The sequence below is a fragment of the Hyla sarda genome, chromosome 6, assembly GCF_029499605.1.
Source record: "Hyla sarda isolate aHylSar1 chromosome 6, aHylSar1.hap1, whole genome shotgun sequence".
NCBI lineage: Eukaryota > Metazoa > Chordata > Amphibia > Anura > Hylidae > Hyla > Hyla sarda.
In genome coordinates this window covers 26969004-26995858 of record NC_079194.1, presented here as the reverse complement: position 1 = coordinate 26995858, position 26855 = coordinate 26969004, and the positions used below count along the sequence as shown (strand labels likewise).

The window sequence follows — 26855 nt, the reverse complement described above, 5'->3', positions numbered from 1 at the left end:
TAGACCAGTGTTTCACAACCAGTGTACCTCCAGTTACTGCAAAACTACAACTCCCAGCATGCCCGGACAGCCTGCGGCTGTCTGGGAGTCGTAGTTTTGCAACAGCTGGGGGCACCCTGGTTAGGAAATACTGTCCAAAAAGTTAAGATTCACATTCTCCTCTCTGTAGTTTACATTCTTCCCTGTACCCCTATGTGTCTGAGATGTGGCGGCACTACACTAAATGTAATCCCGACCACAGAAACAAAAGGCGTCTGGAAAATATCCATATAAATATATATATATATATATCAATAACTGCGGACAGCAACAATTTCAAGTAACAATTCAGAGAGAGAGAAAAAAATGACAAAAAAAATCGATGATACCCGACCTTATTCCACAGGACAGAGCGATGGGCGTATGAGAGAGTTTGGATAAAGTTTCTATAACCTGAAATAGAAAACCAGATGGATTACAATTACGGCGCTTTTAATGTGAAAAATGAGACCAGCGAAAATTTGGAACATTGAGTGCTGGAGAATGGGATTCTGGGGAAGATTTAGACTGTGTCGTCTAAGGGGGGGGGGGGATTTACTAAGTGCCGAGTATTACAAACCAGCTAAAGGCTGTCTGGGCATGCTGGGAGTTGTAGTTTTGCAACAGCTGGAGGCACACAGGTTAGGAGACACTGGTCTAGTACAATTCATCTTCCAGTTCTCAAATGTTAGCAGTATCTGCAGAGCCTTTCTATACATTACAGTGGTTTATTGAATATTCACCACTAGGGGGCACTGACAGTCTAATAATTATAAAACTCACATTCCCCCCTTTAAATATGTAATTGCTCGACATACATTTACTAGCTTTAAAGGGGTTATTCAGGAAAAAAAACTTTTTTTTTCTATATCAACTGGCTCCAGAGAGTTAAACAGATTTGTAAATTACTTCTATTAAAAAAATATTAATCCTTTCAGTACTTATGATCTCCTGAAGTTGAGTTGTTCTTTTCTGTCTAAGTGCTCTCTGATGACACGTGTCCAGAGTAGAAGCAAATCCCCATAGCAAACCTCTTCTACTCTGTGCAGTTCCTGAGACAAGCAGAGATGTCAGCAGAGAGCACTGTTGCCAGACAGAAAAGAACAACTCAACTTCAGCAGCTGATAATTATTGGAAGGAGTAAGATTTTTTAATAGAAGTAATTTACAAATCTGTTTAACTTTCTGGAGCCAGTTGATATATAAAAAGAAGTTTTTTTTTCCTGGAATACCCCATTAATACTGCAAAATAATTCACTAAATGCGACGGTTTTCCCAAGTAAATAAATCTATGGCAGATCCGCAACCATCATTGTGACTGTAGAAAACAGGGCAGTGTCCTAAATGTAACTAATAAAGTTCTGCCTTTTTTTTTTTCCATAGATAAATCATTTCCTTGAAGCCTCCGGCGGCAGCGCTGGGTGACGGTGACACTAGACGTCTCCAATGGAACCGATTTAGTCCCCCGGTGTTTATTTGCAGACTTGGCCGACTGATACTTAAACTACTGTAACAGGATCTGCGGCTCTTTATAGACATCATACGGCGCAACATTAAAGGGGTTATCCAGGAAAAAACGTTTTTTTATATATATCAACTGGCTCCAGAAAGTTAAACAGATTTGTAATTTACTTCTATTAAAAAATCTTAATCCTTTCACTACTTATGAGCTGCTGAAGTTAAGGTTGTTCTTTTCTGTCTAAGTCCTCTCTGATGACATCTGTCTCGGGAAATGCCCAGTTTAGAAGCAAATCCCCATAGCAAACCTCTTCTACTCTGTGCAGTCCCCGAGACAAGCAGAGATGTCAGCAGAGAGCACTGTTGCCAGACAGAGAATATCAACTCAACTTCAGCAGCTGATAATTATTGAAAGGATTAAGATTTTTTAATAGAAGTAATTTACAAATCTGTTTAACTTTCTGGAGCCAGTTGATGTAAAAAAAAAAAAAAAGTTTTTTCCTGGATAACCCCTTTAACCCCTTAAGGACAATGGACGTACTCCTACGCCCCCGTTTCCGAGTCCTTAAGGACCGAGGACGTAGGAGTACGTCCTGTCCATTCCCAGCCCCCCACCGCTAGCCGGAGGGGAGCCGGTGCCCGATGCCTGCTGAAATCGTTCAGCAGGCATCGCGGCATAACGCTGAGGGGGGTCATTATGCCCCCCCATGTCGGCGATCGCAGCGCATCGCTCGTCAATTCAGACGAGCGATGCGCTGCGATTCCGTTCCCCGCCGCTCACCGGGCGGGGATCGGCGCCGGATGTCTGCTGATTTCTATCAGCAGACATCCCGGCAGTGTGCAGGAGGAGGTCCGGAGGACCTCCTATACCTGCGATCGCTGCAGGACGCCGGTAACTACTTACCGGCGTTCTGCAGCGGTTCCGGGTCATCAGGGTCACGTGTGACCCTGTGACCCGGATATAGATGGTGACTGGTGGTGTAGTATACACCACCAATCACCATCCATGCTGTACTGGGGGCTGGCATTGTGGCCACCCCCTCAGTACAGTTGTGATTGGGTGGCCAAAGTGGCCACACCAATCACATAGTAATGGGAGGGGATGGTGGAGGCTAGGAGCACGTTGCTCCGTTCTGCCCACCATTCCACAGAGATCTGGTGTGCAGGACGCAGCCCCGTGCTGCCCACCATCCCCTGAGTCCAAAAAAAGTGCCCCTTGCCCCCTTTCTGTGGCCCCTTGGCACAGAAATCGCCAGGGATAGTTTTAGATTAGGTAGGGACAGGTTAGGGTTAAAAAAAAAAAGGTTTTTTTTGTCTTTTTTTCAGCGTACCTCAGTGGGTGTCCGTGGGTCCGTAGCACCTTTAGCTGCGTGACCCCGACCCTGCTGGGTCGCTGCAGCCTTTTTTTTTTGGTGCAGATCTTTTTTTTTTTTTTTTTTTCACTAAGCGTGTGTGCGGACCCTCTTAGTTATAAAAGAGCGGTCCGCCACCGTTTGTTAAAGCCCACCCGCCGCTGATCAGTCCCGTAGTACTGATCAGCGTTTTTTATTGTGGTGCCGGCGCTTTTTTTCGGGTTTTCTAGCGTGTTTTTGCACCCATAGGCGGTCCGTGCCACCAGTAGCAGGCGTGTACTGTGTGGCCGGACCTTACCTGTGTGTGTGCGGCGTGCCTCACCGCTGTCGGTGATTTATCACTGATCAGCGTTTTTTTTGTGGTACAGGCACTTTTTTCGGTTAACGCGGTTTATTTTTTGCACCCATAGGCGGTCCGTGCCACCAGTAGCAGGCGTATACTGTGCGGACGGACCGTACCTGTGTGTGCAGCCAGTCCCGCCGCTGTCTGTGATTTATCACTGATCAGCGTTTTTTTGGGGGTTCAGGTGGGTGCATTTTTTTCGGGGTAAAGCGTTTTTTTTTTTTTTTTTCCAGTTTTTTTTTGTGTGGGGGTCAGTGGCCAGACCCCCCACTGACTTCTGCGCCCCCTGCCGCCACAAGCGCTAATCAGTGCGCACACCACTGATTAGATAAACGCTTTTTTTTGGCGCAGGGCTTTTTTGCGCTAGAAGTCCCCCCCTTTTTTTTTTAAAAAGGCTCCTTTTTATTTTATATTTTTTTCTGTTAGGGCGGGTTAGTTTAGTTAGGTTAGGTTAGGGAGGGTTAGGGCGGGTTAGGGAGGTAATATCGCACCACACCACACGCAGCACACACACCAATAAAGTTTTCCCCCCCCACACACACACACACACACCCCGTATCCACATTAGAGTAGGGAAATGGCCCGCAGAGTGTTTTCGGCGGAGGAGGCATATGACCTAATTGCCTCCGACACCGAGAGCGGCTCAGAGGACGATGAAGACCCCACCTTCCTTATTTCATCGTCCTCCTCATCATCTAGTTCTGATGATGAGCCACCAAGGCGGCGGAGACGCCGCCGTGCGGTGCCGCAAACCTCCTCTGCCCTTGACCTTGTGCCCCATGCTAGTATGAGTCCCCCTGGCGCTCATACTAGTGAAGCCCCCCTGCCAAGATCACTGGTACATCGTACCGGAGAACTTGACTGGGCTGAGCCAGCGGACCACGAGCCCGTGATTCCTGAGTTTGTTGGCGACTCAGGAATCAAAATTAACATCGCCGGGTTCACTGAAAAGGACTTTTTCGGTCATTTTTTCAGTGACGACTTTGTTAATTTGATGGTTACACAGACGAATCTGTACGCCCAACAGTTCGTCGCCGCTAACCCGGGCTCACTTTTAGCTAGACCCGGCGGCTGGACTCCAGTCGATGCAGCCGAAATGAGGACCTTTTGGGGCCTCGCGCTGCATATGGGTATAGTTAAAAAACCCAGTGTCAGGCAATATTGGAGTGGGGACGTCTTTTACCAGACACCCCTCTACAGTATGGCCATGGCACGCTCCCGGTTCGAGGCCATTCGGAGATGTTTGCATTATGCTGATAATGCGGCATGTGCCCCCCGAACTGATCCCGCGTATGACCGCCTGTATAAAATCAGGCCGGTCATCAATCACTTCGGGGCCAGATTTTGGGAGGCCTATGTCCCGGGGCGGGAGGTCTCTATTGATGAGTCTCTCATCAGCTTCAAAGGGAGACTCAGCTTCCGGCAATACATCCCGACCAAGCGGGCGCGGTATGGCGTGAAGATGTATAAACTTTGCGAGAGTACCTCCGGGTACACTTGCAAGTTTATAGTGTATGAGGGACGAGATTCCCGTTTTGAACCCCCAGAATGTCCCCCCACTCTGGGTGTTAGCGGGAAAATCGTTTGGGGCCTTTTGCACCCATTGCTAGATAAAGGTTACCACCTTTACGTGGATAACTTTTATACTAGTATCCCTCTCTTCACGTCCCTCGCCGCCAGATCCACGGTCGCTTGTGGGACAGTCCGGAAGAATCAAAGAGGCCTTCCGCCCCATCCCCTACATGCTCCTATCCCCCGGGGTGAGTCCCGTGCCTTTTCCCATGAGAACCTGTTGTTGGTCCGGTATAAGGACAAGAGGGATGTCCTTATGCTCACCACAATTCATGGGAATGGCAGCACCCCTGTCCCTGTGCGAGGTACCGTGGGACCGGTCCTCAAGCCCGATTGTATTCTGGACTACAATCGGTATATGGGGGGAGTTGATCTTTCTGATCAAGTCCTCAAGCCATATAATGCCATGCGGAAAACACGCGTATGGTATAAAAAGGTTGCGGTCTACATGGTACAGGTTGCCATGTACAACTCTTTTATACTGTACCAGAACGCTGGCAACACAGGGACATACCTGGAGTTCCAAGAGGTAGTTCTAAAGGCCCTCATCTATGGTGACCGCCAAAGAGCGGGTCAGAGCACCTCTGGAACTTTAGGTCCCCGGATCGTCCCCGGCCAACACTTTCCAGGTGTGATCCCCAACACTGGAAGGACGGGACGAACCCAGAAGAAATGCAGAGTGTGTCACAAGAAGGGGAGACGGAGGGACACCACCACTCAATGTGACACTTGCCCCGATCATCCGGGCCTCTGCATAGGCTGCTTCAGGGAGTATCACACTTCCATGGAGTACTAAATTTTCCATCCTTTGCCCTAATTTTCATTCCCCAGAATTCGGCTCCAATGTACCAGTCCAGGGTACATTGACTTCCAAATTTTAAACCAAAACACACCCCCAAAAAACAAAACCTTTTTCCCAATAGCCCAATATTTTTTTTTTCTTCCCCCTAAAAAATGGGTCATGGGACACAGAGTCAACAGCATTGGAGGTTTGCAGTTGCCTCAAATGCGCAACGCTCTCTCTCCCCACCTGAGCGGGTTGCGCATTTGAGGTAACAGAATAGGGACGGCCCCACACATCCCCTTCCCAGAATGATGATTCAGAGTATAGGGTTTGGGGCGGGCATCATTTTTACTTTTGGCTGTACTCTGGGTCATCATTCTGGGAAAATAATTGGCATATCAGTACTAAAATTGCAATTTTCTTCCCCCCATAGTACACTTCATCCATTCCTGGAAAATAAATGAAGGGAACACCCGTCTGTTCCAAATCTCCACTTCACCCTATACACCTTCCCTAGGGGGTGTACTGTTTGTAATAGGTTCACATGTGGGTGTTCCTTTCTTGTATTTTCCTCTGAATGTATGTAACTGTTAGGTCCGTAACAAACATCTGCCTCAAATGCGAAGAGTTCTCACTGAGCTCTGTCGTATTTTCAGGCGACAATTCGGAGTCACATGTTAGTTGTTCCCAGAAAGATGAAGCAGAACATAGGTTGAAAATTGCAATTTTCAAAAGCTACCCTTCATCCATTCCTGGAAAATAAATTTAGGAAACACCTGTGCATTAAAAATTACCCCTATACCCATTCCTCAGGGTGGGTACTTTCTGTAATGGTGTCACATGTGGGTGTTTCATTTTTGTATTTTCCTCGGAATGTATGTAACCGTCAGCTACTGATATGCCAAAGGCCACAAATACAAAGTGACCTCTATGACTTCTGAGCCTTGTTGTGCGCCCGCCCAGCATGTTACCCCATATGTGGATGTATTTTTATAGTCAGGGGGAAAAGCCCTCCAAAATTTGTAACCCAATTTCTCATATTATGTTAATAATTGGGTAACCCCAGCATTTTACTGTAAAAAAATCAAATTTTTCAATTTATCGCCCACTTTTCAAAAAAAACCTGTGAGGTGTTATTTCCCGCTGTACCCCTTGTTACGTTCATTGAGGGGTGAAGTTTCTAAAATGGTGTCACATGTGTTTTTTTTTTTTCCTGTTGGGGGCTTTATAAATGCACATGACCCCCGACTTCAATTACAACAAAATTTTCACTCCTTCTATTCTGAGCATTGTAGTGCGTCCACAGAGCAATTTACATCCACATATGGGGTATTTTTTTTCTCAGACAAAATTGTTCTACAAATTTTGGGGGCCTTTTGCCCTATTACCCAATGTGAAATTGAAACATTTGGGGTAACACTGTCAATATAGTGCAAAAAAAATCAAATTTTTACTTTTACGGCCCACTGTTCAAAAAACCTGTGAGGTGTAACACTGTTACGTTCCCCAAGGGGTCTAGTTTCCAAAATGGTATGCCATGTGTTTTTTTTTTACTGTCCTGGCCCCATAGGGGCTTCCTAAATGTGGCATGCCCCCAGAGCAAAATTTGTAACTCCTTCTCTTCTGAGACCAGTAGTGCGCCAGCAGAGCACTTTTCACCCCCATATGGGGTGTTTTCTGAATCGGGAGAAATTGGGCTTCAAATTTTGGGGGGTATTTTCTGCTTTAACCCTTTGTAAAAATGTAAAATTTTTGGGAAACCAAGCATTTTAGGTAAAATGTATTATTTTTTTTTTTACATATGCCAAAGTCGTGAAACCCCTGTGGGGTATTAAGGTTCACTTTACCCCTTGTTACATTCCCCGAGGGCTCTAGTTTCCAAAATGGTATGCCATGTGGGTTTTTTTAGCTGTCCTGGCACCATAGGGGCTTCCTAAATGCGGCATGCCCCCAGAGCAAAATTTGCTTCAAAAAAGCCAAATGTGTCTCCTTCTCTTCTGAGACCTGTAGTGCGCCAGCAGAGCACTTTTCACCCCCATATGGGGTGTTTTCTGAATCGGGAGAAATTGGGCTTCAAATTTTGGGGGGTATTTTCTGCTTTAACCCTTTGTAAAAATGTAAAATTTTTGGGAAACCAAGCATTTTAGGTAAAATTTAATATTTTTTTTTACATATGCCAAAGTCGTGAAACCCCTGTGGGGTATTAAGGTTCACTTTACCCCCTGTTACGTTCCCCGAGGGGTCTAGTTTCCAAAATGGTATGCCATGTGGTTTTTTTTAGCTGTCCTGGCACCATAGGGGCTTCCTAAATGCAGCATGCCCCCAGAGCAAAATTTGCTTCAAAAAAGCCAAATGTGACTCCTTCTCTTCTGAGACCTGTAGTGCGCCAGCAGAGCACTTTTCACCCCCATATGGGGTGTTTTCTGAATCGGGAGAAATTGGGCTTCAAATTTTGGGGGGTATTTTCTGCTTTAACCCTTTGTAAAAATGTAAAATTTTTGGGAAACCAAGCATTTTAGGTAAAATGTATTATTTTTTTTTTACATATGCCAAAGTCGTGAAACCCCTGTGGGGTATTAAGGTTCACTTTACCCCTTGTTACATTCCCCGAGGGGTCTAGTTTCCAAAATGGTATGCCATGTGGGGTTTTTTAGCTGTCCTGGCACCATAGGGGCTTCCTAAATGCGGCATGCCCCCAGAGCAAAATTTGCTTCAAAAAAGCCAAATGTGTCTCCTTCTCTTCTGAGACCTGTAGTGCGCCAGCAGAGCACTTTTCACCCCCATATGGGGTGTTTTCTGAATCGGGAGAAATTGGGCTTCAAATTTTGGGGGGTATTTTCTGCTTTAACCCTTTGTAAAAATGTAAAATTTTTTGGAAACCAAGCATTTTAGTTAAAATTTAATATATTTTTTTACATATGCCAAAGTCGTGAAACCCCTGTGGGGTATTAAGGTTCACTTTACCCCCTGTTACGTTCCCCGAGGGGTCTAGTTTCCAAAATGGTATGCCATGTGTTTTTTTTAGCTGTCCTGGCACCATAGGGGCTTCCTAAATGCAGCATGCCCCCAGAGCAAAATTTGCTTCAAAAAAGCCAAATGTGACTCCTTCTCTTCTGAGACCTGTAGTGCGCCAGCAGAGCACTTTTCACCCCCATATGGGGTGTTTTCTGAATCGGGAGAAATTGGACTTCAAATTTTGGGGGGTATTTTCTGCTTTAACCCTTTGTAAAAATGTAAATTTTTTGGGAAACCAAGCATTTTAGGTAAAATTTATTATTATTTTTTTTACATATGCCAAAGTCGTGAAACCCCTGTGGGGTATTAAGGTTCACTTTACCCCTTGTTACATTCCCCGAGGGGTCTAGTTTCCAGAATGGTATGCCATGTGGTTTTTTTTAGCTGTCCTGGCACCATAGGGGCTTCCTAAATGCAGCATGCCCCCAGAGCAAAATTTGCTTCAAAAAAGCCAAATGTGACTCCTTCTCTTCTGAGACCTGTAGTGCGCCAGCAGAGCACTTTTCACCCCCATATGGGGTGTTTTCTGAATCGGGAGAAATTGGGCTTCAAATTTTGGGGGGTATTTTCTGCTTTAACCCTTTGTAAAAATGTAAAATATTTGGGAAACCAAGCATTTTAGGTAAAAATTTTTTTTTTTTTTTACATATGCCAAAGTCGTGAAACCCCTGTGGGGTATTAAGGTTCACTTTACCCCTTGTTACGTTCCCCGAGGGGTCTAGTTTCCAAAATGGTATGCCATGTGGTTTTTTTTAGCTGTCCTGGCACCATAGGGGCTTCCTAAATGCAGCATGCCCCCAGAGCAAAATTTGCTTCAAAAAAGCCAAATGTGACTCCTTCTCTTCTGAGACCCGTAGTGCGCCAGCAGAGCACTTTTCACCCCCATATGGGGTGTTTTCTGAATCGGGAGAAATTGGGCTTCAAATTTTGGGGGGTATTTTCTGCTTTAACCCTTTGTAAAAATGTAAAATATTTGGGAAACCAAGCATTTTAGGTAAAATTTTTTTTTTTTTTTTTACATATGCCAAAGTCGTGAAACCCCTGTGGGGTATTAAGGTTCACTTTACCCCTTGTTACGTTCCCCGAGGGGTCTAGTTTCCAAAATGGTATGCCATGTGTTTTTTTTTAGCTGTCCTGGCACCATAGGGGCTTCCTAAATGCAGCATGCCCCCAGAGCAAAATTTGCTTCAAAAAAGCCAAATGTGACTCCTTCTCTTCTGAGACCCATAGTGCGCCAGCAGAGCACTTTTCACCCCCATATGGGGTGTTTTCTGAATCGGGAGAAATTGTGCTTCAAATTTTGGGGGGTATTTTCTGCTTTAACCCTTTGTAAAAATGTAAAATTTTTGGGAAACCAAGCACTTTAGATAATTTTTTATTTTTTTTTTTACATTTGCAAAAGTCGTGAAACCCCTGTGAGGTATTGAGGCTCACTTAATTCCTTGTTACGTTCCTCAAGGGGTCTAGTTTCCAAAATGGTATGGCATGTGGGGGGTTTTAGCTGTTCTGGCACCATAGGGGCTTCCTAAATGCAACATGCCCCCCAAAAACCATTTCAGAAAAACGTACTCTCTAAAATCCCCTTGTCGCTCCTTCGCTTCTGAGCCCTCTACTGCGCCTGCCGAACACTTTACATAGACATATGAGGTATGTGCTTACTCGAGAGGAATTGGGCTACAAACACAAGTAAAATTTTTCTCCTTTTACCCCTTGCAAACATTCAAAAATTGGGTCTACAAGAACATGCAAGTGAAAAAAATGAAGATTTAGATTTTTCTCCTTCACTTTGCTGCTATTCCTGTGAAACATCTAAAGGGATAAAACGCTTACTGAATGTAATTTTGAATACTTTGGGGGGTGTAGTTTTTATAATGGGGTCATTTATGGGGTATTTCTAATATGAAGACTCTTCAAATCCACTCCAAACCTGAACTGGTCCCTGAAAAATATTGAGTTTGAAAATTTTGTGAAAATTTGGAAAATTGCTGCTGAACTTTGAAGCCCTCTGGTGTCTTCCAAAAGTAAAAACACGTAAATTTTATGATGCAAACATAAAGTAGACTTATTGTATATGTGAATCAAATTTTTTTTTATTTTGAATATCCATTTTCCTTACAAGCAGAGAGCTTCAAAGTTAGAAAAATGCAAAATTTTCAATTTTTTCGTCAAATTTTGGGATTTTTCACCAAGAAAGGATGCAAGTTACCATAAAATTTTACCACTATGTTAAAGTAGAATATGTCACGAAAAAACAATCTCGGAATCAGAATAATAACTAAAAGCGTTCCAGAGTTATTAATGTTTAAAGTGACAGTGGTCAGAATTGCAAAAAACGCTCCGGTCCTTAAGGTATAAAATGGCCTGGTCCTTAAGGGGTTAAAGAGATTTTCTGATATGATGCAAATAAAACTTCATTGCGATATAATGAATGATCCAGTCATGCAACTTTCCATTAGGTTTTCTGCGGAGTCTTGGATTTGAATTTTGGCGGTAGATGTAGTAACATAAAAAAGTCATAGAATAAATAAATATAAATATAAAAAATATATAAATAAATAAATATAAACATCTAAATATATATATTTGAAATTACCACGTGCGGAATTGTCTGAACTATTAAATTAATTATTGATACCAATGTTCAAACAGCGTAAACGAGAAAAAAAACATTAAAGAGCACCTGCCACCATCTCCATTGCTTTATATTATGATACTGAAGGCAGTGTTCAATGTAGCTGAGGTGCGCCATGCAGGGTTCACAGCGCTCGCTCCCGACAGGCAGGGAGATGCGCTGTGCTCGTCAGTGTCCTGCCTGCACTATGAGAGTTAGGACTCATGCATGAGTCCTAACTCTATGAGAGACTTGTGGCCGGGACATGTAGGGAGACCCCTAGTGGTCAGTTTTTACAAGTCAAAATAAAGATATAAATATGATTATTTTTTTATGACATGGTATTAGAAAGTTGTTTCTAATACATTAATTGACAACATATAAAAAGTTTTTGTGATGACAGGTACTCTTTAAAGGGGTTATCCAGGAAAAAACTTTTTTTTTATATATCAACTGGCTCTAGAAAGTTAAACAGATTTGTAAATTACTTCTATAAAAAAAAAATCTTAATCCTTTCAGTACTTATGAGCTTCTGAAGTTAAGGTTGTTCTTTTCTGTCTAAGTGCTCTCTGATGACACCTGTCTCGGGAAATGCCCAGTTTAGAAGAGGTTTGCTATGGGGGTTTGCTTCTAAACTGGGCGTTTCCCGAGACAGGTGTCATCAGAGAGGATTTAGACAGAAAAGAACAACCTTAACTTCAGAAGCTCATAAGTACTGAAAGGATTAAGATTTTTTAATAGAAGTCATTTACAAATCTGTTTAGCTTTCTGGAGCCAGTTGATATATAATAAAAAAAAATTTTCCTGGAATACCCCTTTAATTCCTCAATTTCTTTTGGTCACATCACATCCCAGAAAAAAAAAAACAAGCCTTCACATGGGTCTGTAGATGGAAAAATAAAAGAATTATGTATATTAGTAGGTGGGGGGGGAACGCAATAAAGAAAATCCTGTAAAGGTTAAAGGGGTACTCCGGTGGAAAATAATATTTTTTAAAATCAAATAGTGCCAGAAAGTTAAACAGACTTGTAAATTACTTCTATTTAAAAATCTTAATCCTTCCAGTACTTATCAGCTGCTGTATGCTACACAGGAAGTTCTTTTCTTTTAGAATTTCCTTTCTTTCTGACCACAGTGCTCTCTGCTGACACCTCTGTCCATGTCAGGAACTTTCAGGAGCAGGAGAGATTTGCTATGGGGATTTGCTCCTACTCTGGACAGTTCCTGACATGGACAGAGGTGTCAGCAGAGAGCAATGTGGTCAGACAGAAAAGAAATTCAAAAAGAGAAGAACTTCCTGTGTAGCATACAGCAGCTGATAAGTACTGGAAGGATCAAGATTTTTAAATAGAAGTAATTTACAAATCTGTTTAACTTTCTGGCACCAGTTGATAAAAAAAAATAATATATATATATATATATATATATATATATATATATGTATATATATATATATATATATATATATATATATATATATTCCACTGGAGTATCCCTTTAAAGGGGTTGTCCCGGAATAGAAAACCAGAGCTTTTTTCTTCAAGAACAGCGCCACCCCTGTCCTCAGGTTGTATGCGGTATTACAACTCATCTTCATTCACTTCAGTGGAACTGCAATACCACACACAACCTGAGGACAGGAGTGCCGCTGTTTTTGGAAGAAGATACCTCTGGTTTTCTATTTCTGGACAACCCCTTTAATAGAACCATGGTCATGAACAATTAAAAAGGAAAATTGTTGTGGTGCTTCTGAGCTTTTGTATGATGCTGATGGATGATGTCATCAAAGGAAGAGACCCGGCTGCCATCCATGACTAGGTGCCGGCACAATTCTGAGGAGCAGCAGAGATCACATCTCACCTCCTGTTGCCCATACAAGGGAGGGGTTGTTTGGAGTCATAACTTTGAGACTGTGTTTTTAGTCGTGAGCGGGATGTGGTCGCTGACTATGACTATCCCGCCCTGATATTATCTGTCCATTGACTATATCCCAGTCTTGTGTCTATAAAACAATATAAATCACCGGTTATTACAGAATCACCTACCTTGGCAAAATCCCGCACATCAAATAAGTCAAACGCCTCAAACAGGTCATTTTTCTTCATGTTGAAGGCTTCACAGCACACAGTCAGGAATGTCCGAATATTCTTTAGACACAGAAACTAGAAAAAAAATCATGGAAAAATGTCAATAAATAGAATGCAAAAAAGATCTATATACATCGTATACATGGTAAAAAAAAACAGGGGCGTCCAAACTGTGGCCCTTCAGCTGTTGCGAAACTACAACACCCAGCATGCCCGGACAGCCAACGGCTGTCCGGGCATGCTGGGAGTTGTAGTTTCGCAACAGCTGGAGGGCCACAGTTTGGACACCACTGTAATAAACCGTATATAAGACGTATGTATATAAGACGTATGTATATAAGACGCTCTTTACTAGCACATCAATCATTAACCGTAACCAGTTACGTTCCCCCTATCTAGATGAGAGACCATGCCAATGCACTCTTTGAAGAGGTCAAACTACGCCCTGGCGTCACGAACACAAGGGGTTAAAGGGGTGTTCCTGTGGAAAACTTTTTTTATTTTTTTTTTAAATGAACTGGAGCCAGAAAGTTAAACTGATTAGTAAATGACTTCTATTAAAAAATCTTTACCCTTCCAGTACTTATTAGCAGCTGTATGCTAAAGAGGAAATTCTATTCTTTTTGAATTTCTTTTTTTTTTGTCTTGTCCACAGTGCTCTCTGCTGACACCTCTGTCCGTGTCAGGAACTGTCCAGAGCAGCATAGATTTGCTATGGGGATTTTCTCCTGCTCTGGACAGTTCCTGATACGGGCATCAGGTGTCAGCAGAGAGCACTGTGGACAAGAAAAAAAAAAAGAAATTCAAAAAGAATAGAATTTCTTCTGAAGCATACAGATGATAAAATGTACTGGAAGGGTAAAGATTTTTTTAAGTAGAAGTCATTTACAAATCTGTTTAACTTTCTGGCACCAGTTGATTTAAAAAAAATATTTTCCACCGGAGTACCCCTTTATATGGGCACTGTCAGATACAAAAACTTTTGATATGTTGTGACGCATGTATAACCAATAGGTTTTGCAATTGCTTTCATTAGAAACTTTTTCAGTATTTCATACAGAAAAAGCCAGTCAGACAACTGTCCCCCCCCCCCCCCCTGCCTGCTTGGACACATACTAGTCCTGCTGTGTCCATGAGTCATCACCTATGTCATGGACACACTTCCTTGATTGACAGCTGTGAGCGCAGGGCTCAGAGCCGGAGGAAAAATCCTCCCACTGTCAGCTTGTGTCCCGCTACTGTCAGTGAGGACAAGATGGGAGTTGTAGTTTTGCTAATGCTAGGGGAGATGTGAGCAGACAGCATACTGAAGGAGGGGGCGGAGACCTGCACAGTGAGGCCACGCCCCCTCCCTTTGAGAGGAATTCAGACTAGTGAGCTAATTAAAAGTGTAATAAAAAAATAAATAAAGGTGCTAGACACGTAAAAATTTGATGTACATGGTCAGGATTAGGTACTAAGTGATATATATGTAAAAAAAAAAATTTTGTTGGATCTGATGGGTACACTTTAATCTACAATCTATATGTGTAACAACTGCTATAAAGAATATTCATTCCTATATAATTGTTCTTTTACCCAATTCATCGTTACAACACTGTTTTTAATATTTGTTTGTGCATATATGTTATATGGAGTTTTATGCGATGTCCATGCCGGTACATCACATCCGGTAATCGAATGACGTCATCATGACGCTCTCTCTCCCGCACTTTTCCAAATTTGGACATGTATATAAAGAATAAGTCAATATATAGAAAAAAAAAAACAGTTCACCGCCTATAGATGTCCTAAGTGGAAGGGAACTTCACGTGAACTTGGAAGCACGGAATAAGTATCCAAGCCGCACACTTGGTGTGAACATGTCCTCAAAAACAAAAATGCTAATTCCAGCTCCCAAAAAAATATTGATTAAAAGTCTAAAAATGTATTAATCATAGTAAAAATGAAATCCAAATGGGGTGGTTAAAAGCATAACAGAAACGCCGACGTGTTATTGAACCATATGGTTCTTAGTCATGGCATGGTGCCATATGGTTCGAAACACGTCAGCGTTTCTGTTTAACCTGCGATCTCCTCCTATTCTCTGCCATTAGTCAGAACGGAGTTCTGACCAATGGCAGCGCAGGACAGGGGGTTGCCATGGCAACCCCCCGTTCTGCCCACCCCTGGATGTCGAGGGGATCGTGGGAAGAAGATGGAGGCCGTACCTGCAGGAGAAGATGCCTGGGAACCCTGGATCTTCGCTGGAGACTGCTGGATACTGGATCAGGTAGGGAATCGACGTTGGGGGGGGGGGGGGGGGGGTTGGATTGAATGTGAAAGTAGAACGATCTTTACTGTGGCAACCACTCAACCACTAGGAAGGCCAAACTGCAACTCCCAGCAGTGTAGTCTTGCAACATCTGGAGGGTCACAGTTTGGAGACCACTGTTACAGTGGTGCCCAAACAGTAGCCCTCCAGATGTTGCCAAACTACAACTCTCAGCATGCCTGGACTGCCCAGGCATGCTGGGAGTTGTAGTTCTGTAACATCTATCCCTTCAGATTTAGCAATTTTCATGAATTTTTTGAAAATTGCTGCTCTACTTTGAAGCCCTCAAATTTTTTCAAAAAGCAAAAATATGTCCATTTTATGATGCCAACATAATGTAGACATATTGTATTTGTGAATAAAAAAAAAATTTATTGTGAATATTCATTTTCCTTACAAGTAGAGAGCTTCAAAGTTAGAAAAATGCAAAATTTTCATGAAATTTGGGGATTTTTCACCAAAAAAGGATGCAAGTAACGCTGAAAATTTACCACCAAAATAAAGTAGAATATGTCACGAAAAAAACAATCTCAGAATCCGAATATTCAGTAAAAGCATTTTCGCGTTTTTAAATTTGTAAAGTGACGGTGGCCAGAATTGCGAAAAAGGGCTCAGTCCTTAAGGTGAAAAATGGCTGCGTCCTTAAAGGGGTACTCCGGTGAAAACCTTTTTTCTTTTAAATCAACTGGTGGCAGAAAGTTAAACATATTTGTAAATTACTTCTATTAAAAAATCTTAATCCTTCCAGTACATATTAGCTGTTGAATGCTACAGAGGAAATTCCTTTCTTTTTGGAACACTGATGACATCACGAGCACGAGGCCTGTGAAGAATGAAAGAAGCGATCTGGTTGGTTGCTATGGGCAACTGCACCGCTCTTCCTCTACACAGGGTTTGATAAATCTCCCCCAATATGTAGACAGGCAGTGAATGAAAGTGGGACAAGGGTTTGACAAGCCTTGTACCTGTCTGATCTGGTAAGAAAAGAGTAAAGTGCTTTTTTTTTTTTCCGACTTTGGCATAAATTGAATTAAAATCTGGCACATTTTCACCTTTAAAAACATTTATTATGTGTAAACATAACTTAAAGGGGTTGTCCGGCAACAGTAAAAAAAAACACCTGTGTATGGTGTCAAACTAAGGAATAATAATCCAGATCATCCATTTCGGCTGTGCTCTATTTTTTCCCTGAAGTTTCAAAATCAGAATCTTCTCGTAAGCTATGACATATAAATTGGGCACGTCTTAAGGTGCAACAAATTTAAAGGTGCAATCTGGTGCATTCTAGACTGTTTAGTATAGTGTTTCCCAAGCAGGGTGCCTCCAGTAGTTGCAAAACTACAACTCCCAGCATGTCCGGGCATGCTGGGAGTTGTAGTTTTGCAATAGCTGGAGGCACCCTGCTTGGGAAGCTGACAGAGGGATGAAGGGTCCGATGGGGAAAATGGTGTGTACCACGACAAGAGAAACACTGATCTAGTGTAGATATTGGACAGCGCTGGTATATACGGACCATGGTTCTATAGAATGTCAGCTAAAGCTTTTACTGTCCCATGAAATAGAATCTCCTTGTAAGCTGTGACGTGACATCACAGCCTCAGAGAGCAGTAAGCCTTGTCCCAGTACTGGAGTGTCAGCTCAGGACCAGTGATGTAAATGAGGGGTCTGTCCAAGCATGCTGGGAGTTGCAGTTTTGCAACAGGTGAAGGCACCCTGCTTGGGAAGCTCACAGAGGGACGAAGGGTCAGATGGGGAAAATGATGTGTACCATGACAAGAGAAACACTGATCTAGTGTAGATATTGGACAGCGCTGATATATACGGACCATGGTTCTGTAGAATGTCAGCTAAAGCTTTTACCGTCCCATGAAACAGAATCTCCTTGTAAGCTGTGACGTGACGTCACAGCCTCAGAGAGCAGTAAGCCTTGTCCCAGTACTGGAGTGACAGCTCAGGACCAGTGATGTAAAGGAGGGGTCTGTCCAAGCATGCTGGGAGTTGCAGTTTTGCAACAGGTTAAGGTACACTGGTTGTGAAAAAAGAGGTCTGGTGTAAGTATTAGGGTGCTTCCACACCACAATTCGAGCCTATGGCTGCCAGATCCGGCTGGGGGAGGGGAAAACCGTGCGCCCCCATACCCCAGGTGGATCGGCGCTGAAATCCATTGACTTTGATGAGCCGACCGGAGTCACCGTTTGACTCCGGTCGGCTCATGTCTGCCCCGTATCCGGTTTTGTGACTGGACCTAAAACCATAGTATACGTCCGGTCAGAAAAACAGATACGGGTTGAAAATGAGCCGACCGGAGTCAAACGGTTTCTCCGGTCGGCTCATCAAAGTCAATGGATTTCAGCCCCAATCCAGCTGGGGTACGGGAGCGCATGGTTTTCCCCTTCCCAGCCGGATCCAGCACCCGTAGGCTGAAAACATGGAGTGAAAGCACCCTTAGACTGTGCTGGTATATATGGACCATGGTTCTGTACAACACCAGGTTAAAGGGGTACGCCAGTGAAAAACTATTTTTTTCATATCAACTGGCTCCAAAAAGTTAAACAGATTTGTAAATTACTTCTATTAAAATTTTTGAATCCTTCCAGTATTAGCCGCTGTATGCTCCACAGAAAGTTGTGTAGTTCTTTCCAGTCTGACCACAGTGCTCTCTGCTGCCACCTCTGTCCATGTCAGGAACTGTCCAGAGCAGGAGAGGTATGCTATGGGGATTTGCTCCTACTCTGGACAGTTCCTGACATGGACAGAGGTGTCAGCAGAGAGCAATGTGGTCAGATGGGAAAGAACTACACAACTTCTTCTGGAACATACAGCAGCTGATAAGTACTGGAAGGGTTAAGATTTTTTAATAGAAGTAATTTACAAATCTGTTTGACCTTCTGGCAACAGTTGATTGGGGGGAAAAATATTCCCACTGGAGTACCCCTTTAAGCTTCAACAAATCCCATGAATCTCTTCTCTCTGTTAGTTTCACCTACACGGAGCCTCCTGACATTGTGCAGACCTTCCCTATTACCAATGATGGAAACAGAGGCCCTGAACATCCTGAAACGGGAATGACACAATGTAGAGTAATATTAGGCAGATGAGACTACGACACTGAGCAGGTCGCTGCGTACAGTGACACAACACAGACAATAAAAAGGTTTAGGGAATAAGACTCTGGAGATTTGGATATGAAATCCCGGTAGACTCTGGAGGATTGCACTAAGCCCGTCCCAGGATCCCCGAAGGGGCCACTCAGGATAACCGTGACACTGAGCAGATATATCAATAGGACAGAATCATTTCTAATAAAAACATTGAAGTCTAAAAAAAAATAATTACAATAATATATTTTGCTTTATTACATAGATATAAAATAGAATTGTTCACTAGTTACTTCTGTGGCAGTAAATGTGGGAGACAACTATATATTCACTATTACAGCCTTATAAGACTGGCAAATAAGATATTCTGCAATACATTCCGGATCCTGGTATATTTGGCGTTCATCAACATACAGAAGGCGGGCAGTGACCCCTCTGGGAGCCGTAATGGCGGCCATACTGTCTGTCACCGAGACTTCTCATAAACAGATAAAATAAGTGGAGTGGAGAGCATGAGGATATAGAAGGAAAAAGAGATAGATAGAAAGATATGATAGATAGATAGATAGATAGATAGATAGATAGAAAGATAGATGTGAGATAGATAGATAGATATCAGATAGATATGTGGTGGCCCAGTATAGGAGTTGCACCCTGTACCCTTGCTGCCCTGTCAGGTTGACCCTATTCAGTGACCCCTGTGCCCCTCTTTTGTCTGTATTCCTTAAATAGTTAACTACCACCTGTGTTATCTAATGAAATGTATATAACTTGTCATATACCTTTAAATACTGTTGTCATGAGTTGTAACCAAGGAAGGTACCAGTGACCATGTGACCTATAGAGTGACCTACAGGACCCCTCCAGATTCTCCCCCATAAAAACCCTGGGAGGAGCTAGTTCAGTCTCTTTAAGTTCAGTACTGAGTGCAGCGAGGTCAAGTCCAGAAAAGGATTGCAGTAACACATATTTTGCTATACACAGGTTTATTCCCTTTGTGTGTATTGGAACTAAACCAAAAAAGGGAGGAAAGAAAGCAAATTGGACATAATGTCACCAAACTCCAAAAATGGGCTGGGAAAAATTATTGGCACCCTTAACCTAATATTTGGTTGCACACCCTTTGGAAAAAATAACTGAAATCAGTGGCTTCCTATAACCATCAATAAGCTTCTTACACCTCTCAGCCGTAATGTTGGACCACTCTTCCTTTACAAACTGCTCCAGGTCTCTCTTATTGGAAGGTGCCTTTTCCCAACAGCAATTATAAGATCTCTCCACAGGTGATCAATGGGATTTAGATCTGGACTCATTGCTGCCACTTCAGAACTCTCCAGCGCTTTGTTGCCATCCATGTTTGGGGTCATTGTCCTGCTGGAAGACCCAAGATCGCGGACACAAACCCAGCTTTCTGACACTGGGCTGTACAGTGCGACCCAAAATCCATTGGTAATCCTCAGATTTCATGAGGCCTTGTACACATTCAAGGCACCCAGTGCCAGAGGCAGAAAAACAACCCCAAAATGTCATTGACCTCCACCATATTTCACTGTAGGTACTGTGTTCTTTTCTGTTCATTCCATTTTCGGTAAACAGTAGAATGATGTGCTTTACAAAAAAGCTCTATCTTGGTCTCATCTGTCCACAAGACGTTTTCCCAGAAGGATTTAGGTTACTCAAGTTCATTTTGGCAAAATGTAGTCTTCCTTTTTTATGTCTCTGTGTCAGCAGTGGGGTCCTCCTGGGTCTCCTCCATAGTGGGGTCCTCCTGGGTCTCCTCCATAGTGGGGTCCTCCTGGGTCTCCTGCCATAGTGTTTCATTTCATTTAAATGTCAACGGATAGTTCACACTGACACTGATGCTCCCTGAGCCTGCAGGACATATCTTTGGAACTTGTTTGGGGCTGCTTATCCCCCATCCGGACTCTCCTGCATTGATACCTTTCATCAATTTTTCTCTTCTGTCCCTGCCCAGGGAGATTAGCTACAGTGACATGGGTTGCAAACTTCTTGATAATGTTGCGCACTGTGGACTAAGGCAAATCCAGATCTCTGGAGATGGACTTGTAACCTTGAGATTGTTGATATTTTTCCACAATTTTGGTTTTCAAGTCCTCAGACAGTTCTCTTCTCTCCTTTCTGTTGTCCATGCTTAGTGTGGCACACACAGACACACAATGCAAAGACTAAGTGAACTTCTCTCCTTTTTATCTGCTTTCAGGTGTGATTTTTATATTGCCCACACCTGTTACTTGCCCCAGGTGAGTTGAATGGAGCATCACATGCTTGAAACAATCTTATTTTTCCACAATGTTGAAAGGGTGCCAATAATTTTGTCCAACTTGCTTTTTTTCCTCCCTTTTCTGGTTTAGTTCCAATACACACAAAGGAAATAAACATGTGTATAGCAAAACATGTGTTACTGCAATCCTTTTCTGTGAGAAATACTTCATTTTTTAGAAAATTTTCAGGGGTGCCAACATTTACAGCCATGACTGTATATATATATATATATATATATATATATATATATATACACACATATATATTTATATCTATACACACATATCATATGCAGCCCTGACTTGTACCAGTAGTTCTAGGTTATGGTCGCTGCAGGTCAGCTGAGATTTCTGCCTCCAGTAGGAATAGTCACATTATCGATCTTTACTCGCATTTCTCCCCGCGGTGCCTTTTCTCGCTATCTTTCCTCCCCGCCCCCCGCTCTCAGACAGATGGATTGATCCGTACAGCAGGTTGCGTGGACCTCTGCTAACTTGGGACCTGCATTAATAATGCACAGACGTCTGAAATGTCTTTTCATTAAATATACCCTGTAAATCCTAATCACATCACTGCTTAACCTATTCCTGCCCAGAGGAGAGTGAAACATATCTACAGTACCTAAGGCAGTGCTTTCCAACCAGGGTGCCTCCAGCTGTAGCAAAACGACAACTCCCAGCATGCCCGGACAGCCGAAGGCTGTCCGGGCATGCTGGGAGTTGTCGTTTTGTCCGGGCATGCTGGGTGTTGTCGTTTTGTCCGGGCATGCTGGGAGTTGTCGTTTTGTCCGGGTATGCTGGGAGTTGTCGTTTGTCCTGGCATGCTGGGAGTTGTCGTTTTGTCCGGGCATGCTGGGAGTTGTCGTTTTGTCCGGGCATGCTGGAAGTTGTCGTTTTGTCCGGGCATGCTGGGAGTTGTCGTTTTGTCCGGGCATGCTGGGAGTTGTCGTTTGTCCTGGCATGCTGGGAGTTGTCGTTTTGTCCGGGCATGCTGGGAGTTGTCGTTTTGTCCGGGCATGCTGGGAGTTGTCGTTTTGTCCGGGCATGCTGGGTGTTGTCGTTTTGTCCGGGCATGCTGGGAGTTGTCGTTTTGTCCGGGCATGCTGGGAGTTGTTGTTTTGTCCGGGCATGCTGGGAGTTGTCGTTTTGTCCGGGCATGCTGGGAGTTGTCGTTTTGTCCGGGCATGCTGGGAGTTGTCGTTTTGTCCGGGCATGCTGGGAGTTGTCGTTTTGTCCGGGCATGCTGGGAGTTGTCGTTTTGTCCGGGCATGCTGGGAGTTGTCGTTTTGTCCGGGCATGCTGGGTGTTGTCGTTTTGTCCGGGCATGCTGGGAGTTGTCGTTTGTCCGGGCATGCTGGGAGTTGTCGTTTGTCCGGGCATGCTGGGAGTTGTCGTTTCTTCCGGGCATGCTGGGAGTTGTCGTTTTGTCCGGGCATGCTGGGAGTTGTCGTTTTGTCCGGGCATGCTGGGTGTTGTCGTTTTGTCCGGGCATGCTGGGAGTTGTCGTTTTGTCCGGGCATGCTGGGAGTTGTCGTTTTGTCCGGACATGCTGGGAGTTGTCATTTTGTCCGGGCATGCTGGGAGTTGTCGTTTTGTCCGGGCATGCTGGGAGTTGTCGTTTTGTCCGGGCATGCTGGGAGTTGTCGTTTTGTCCGGGCATGCTGGGAGTTGTCGTTTTGTCCGGGCATGCTGGGAGTTGTCATTTTTTCCGGGCATGCTGGGAGTTGTCGTTTTGTCCGGGCATGCTGGGTGTTGTCGTTTTGTCCGGGCATGCTGGGTGTTGTCGTTTTGTCCGGGCATGCTGGGAGTTGTCGTTTTGTCATAGCATGCTGGGAGTTGTCGTTTTGTCCGGGCATGCTGGGAGTTGTCGTTTTGTCCGGGCATGCTGGGAGTTGTCGTTTTGTCCGGGCATGCTGGGAGTTGTCATTTTTTCCGGGCATGCTGGGAGTTGTCGTTTTGTCCGGGCATGCTGGGAGTTGTCGTTTTGTCCGGGCATGCTGGGAGTTGTCGTTTTGTCCGGGCATGCTGGGAGTTGTCGTTTTGTCCGGGCATGCTGGGAGTTGTCGTTTTGTCCGGGCATGCTGGGAGTTGTCGTTTTGTCCAAGCATGCTGGGAGTTGACGTTTTGCAACAGCTGGAGGCACCCTGGTTGGGAAACCATGACCTAAGGTTTTACACATAGCTCACCATTAATATAATCAGAAGGGTCATAACAAACTGTACATAGAAACAACTAGAAATAATCTAACAAATTAACAATGAAACAAAGAAATCAGTTGTTTGTATAAAATAAAATTGTAACAAAATTGCTCCTTATTGATCACTTATTGTAAAAACGAAGGAAAGTAGCGAAACAGTAACCACGGCTCCTGGGGAAGAGATTGTGTCCCAGGGGGGCGGCAGAAATAACCTTCACGCTGTATAATGTATCGGCTCCCTAATAAGATCTGCTCTAGTCAATGGAAATTGAATTGGTCCCTCTATAGGATGGAGCCATAGACTTCACTTGCACTAATGCAAAGAAACATTACGCTAGGTAAAAACGTGTTTTGTTGCGACATTGTTGCCAACTGTGTCCATATACTGTACATGTGTTCTTTGGGACTAAATGAAAGGGCTATGGCTCCCCATAGATTATACTCGTAGGTGACAATTACACAAATCAATTCAGGAACTAACGTAGTTAAAAAATATATATATATTATTCGTCTGAATCCGGCAAACCAACACAGGAGAAGGGGCTCCTGTCAAAGAAAAGGAGTCCCTGTACTTACAGAGCAGGGAGGCACATACTGTATACCTTGCTGCTTAGTGAATATTTAGTAGACCAGAGGCAGAGCAGCCAGCAAATGTGTGTCGTTTGTGGCTAAAAAGCAATTAAAGGGGTACTTTGGTGAAAAACTTTTTTTTTTTTTTAATAAACTGGTGCCAAACAGACTTGTAAATTACTTCTATTTAAAAATCTTAATCCTTCCATTACTTATCAGCTGCTGTATGCTCCAGAGGAAGTTGTGTATTTCTTTCCAGGTCTGACCACAGTGCTCTCTGCTGCCACCTCTGTCCATGTCAGAAAAACCCCATACCAGTGGACAGTTCCTGACAGAGATGACAGACAGAGGTGTCAGCAGAGAGCACTGTGGTCAGACTGGAAAGAAGTACACAACGTTCTCTAGAGCATACAGCAGCTGATATGTACTGGAAGGATTAAGATTTTTAAATAGAAGTAATTTACTAATCTGTATAACTTTCTGGCACCACTTCACAGAGCAGGATACTCCCCCTGTTCAGTAAGTACAGGAGCAAAGATTCCTTTCTTTGACAGGAGTCCCTGCTCCTGTGCATACAGTAGTTTGTGTTGTGCACAGGAGGATGGTGGAGGGTGCCATGGAAACTAGGTACAGGAGCAGGGACTTCTGGAAAAAAAAAAAAAGCAGTCCCTTCTTCTGTACAAACAGTAGTTTATGTAGTGCCTTAAGTTAATAGTGTAGGGTGCCATGGAAACTACGTACAGGAGTAGAGAGTTCAATGGAAAAAGGGGTCCCTGCACCAGTACCCAGTTTATGTGGTGCCCTATACTAATAAAGTAGGGTGCCATCATGAAAATTATGCAAAGGCTTCTGTTAAAAAAAGGAGTCCCTGCCTCTGTACAGTAAGCAGGGATGTTGTATTACTAAGTACATTTTTTTTTTATTTTTTTTTTTAAGAGCCGAGGCATGTGCTCTCTATCACCCAAAGTGCAAGAAAAAGTGCAAAAGTGTCACATTAAAAAAACATGCACAAAGGATGTGGTCTATCACTAAGCCCTTCTCCAACAGAATAGAGGCCCCCAAGAAACCAACCCATCACCTCCGGGCCAAAAGGCACCTGCAAGGATCCAGGTTCGATGCCCCTTTTCAACAAAGCAACTAAGGGGCCGAAAATGCTCCTGGCTTAAACCTAGGCGTTAACCAAGGTATCAGCCCAGGAGCCGTATACTGATGACATCTTGACCTAAGTCAAGATGTCCAGGGTTTGCAGGGAGGTGAGGAACCTAATGGCCACCCACACCTCCCCTAGACCATCAGGAGGGACACCCAGAAGGGCTACAGCATCCTGACAGATCCTGTGTACAAACAAAACACGTAAAGTGGCACAGTGACATACAAAAATAATAAATAAGTGGACGAGTGCAGATATACTGTCCAGTCATCCGGCCGGATCTATAAAAATGTCCCTGATCCTAGCCAGAAGGCCGGGATACCAAGGGTGAGTGCCAAAGGTGAAGAGTAATGGTGCAGTGTGTTCACTCAGGGTCACCACTCCCCGAGGCACAGAAATACCTCGACTCTACATCCCCCAACCTCATGGCGAGACCCGGAGGAAACAGGTCACATCAGGGCAGCCGTCGAGGCGATTCCTCAGAACTGGCCCCGGAATGCCCCAGTACACCTGCTCCCTCCATGCAGCATCCATCCTACATCAATGGCCAAAGACTAAACCACTGATAAGAACAGATACTACACTTGATCTTAGCCAAAAGGCCGTAGTGGCTGCTGAAGCCTAAACATTGCCAGGTATTAGGTATATTCATTGGAAGGGGCACTCTGCAAACCTGTGCAGAGCCCCAGGAGGTAGCCGGTGGTGCTCTACGCATTGCCAATTAGACTCTCGAAACCACTAAATCACTAAATAGACTCAAGGTAACCGAGCAAACCTTGTAAGCCTCACTGCTGAGTGTACAGAAACAGGGGATCCCCGCTTCTGTAAGAATACCAATTGGCTGCCAAATCTGCATTCAATTTCTATGGCTAATTTAAAGGGGTACTCCGCACCCCTAGACATCTTATCCCCTATCCAAAGGATAGGGGATAAGATGTCAGATTGCCGGGGTCCCGCTGCTGGGGACCCCCGGGATGTCTGCTGCAGCACCCACCTGGACGGCTTCCACCTCACACCGGCAATGCTGGAGGCTTCGGATCCCGATCACAATGGCGGACGAGCGTGAGGTCACGACTTCGCCCCGTGTGACGTCACGCCCCGCCCCCTCAATGCAAGTCTATGGGAGGGGGCGTAACGGACCTCCCATAGACTTGTATTGAGGGGGCGGGGCGTGACGTCACACGGGGCGGATTGTGGTCGGGATCCGAAGCCTCCAGCATTCCCGGTGTGAGGTGGAAGCCGTCCAGGTGGGTGCTGCAGCAGACATCCCGGGGGTCCCCAGCAGCGGGACTCCGGTTGATCTGACATCTTATCCTTTGAATAGCGGATAAGATGTCTAGTGGTGCGGAGTACCCCTTTAAGCAAATGCTTTCAAAATTAATTTAGGGGGGGGGGGGCGGAGGATTCACTCATCTCTAAACGTTAAACTGGATGAATTCCTATTCATGTCTGTTTCTATAATTTCATGTTCTGGACCGGTGGGCAAGATATTTTGGCTTTGTGTATAGAGTGGCTCCTGCCATAGTGGTTTTCATTGATTGACACCATATGAGTCCGTTGATTTAGGTTGTTGTCAGGACTCCATAAGACCTATGAAGGTGTCCTGTGGTATCTGTAGCAGTAATGAATCCCGGCACTCGCATTATCTCATGCAAAAATGAACGCAGCACGCGTTCCGGCCGGAACGCGTGCTGCGTTCATTTTTGCATGAGATAATGCTTCAATAAAAGAAAAAGAAATTGCCTCCAGACTTCACTAGTGCCGGGATTCATTACTACTAGAGATGAGCGAACTTACAGTAAATTCGATTCGTCACGAACTTCTCGGCTCGGCAGTTGATGACTTTTCCTGCACAAATTAGTTCAGCTTTCAGGTGATCCCGTGGGCTGGAAAAGGTGGATACAGTCCTAGGAGACTCTTTCCTTGGACTGTATCCACCTTTTCCAGCCCACCGGAGCACCTGAAGGCTGAACTAATTTATGCAGGAAAAGTCATCAACTGCCGA

The 26855-nt window shown here is 44.1% G+C and overlaps 1 protein-coding gene across 6 annotated transcripts in view; it reads right to left on the bottom strand.

Moving 5' to 3' along the window:
* The window catches only part of VAV3 (vav guanine nucleotide exchange factor 3), a 266286-nt gene that overhangs the window by 135466 nt on the left and 103965 nt on the right, over nt 1–26855 (bottom strand). For all 6 annotated transcript variants that reach the window (XM_056523396.1, XM_056523393.1, XM_056523395.1 and 3 more), the window contains 2 exons: nt 13198–13314; nt 374–432 (listed from right to left, as the gene is read on the bottom strand). In XM_056523396.1, the coding sequence (XP_056379371.1) occupies nt 374–432; nt 13198–13314 (176 nt within the window). The remainder of the gene's footprint in view (nt 1–373; nt 433–13197; nt 13315–26855) is intronic.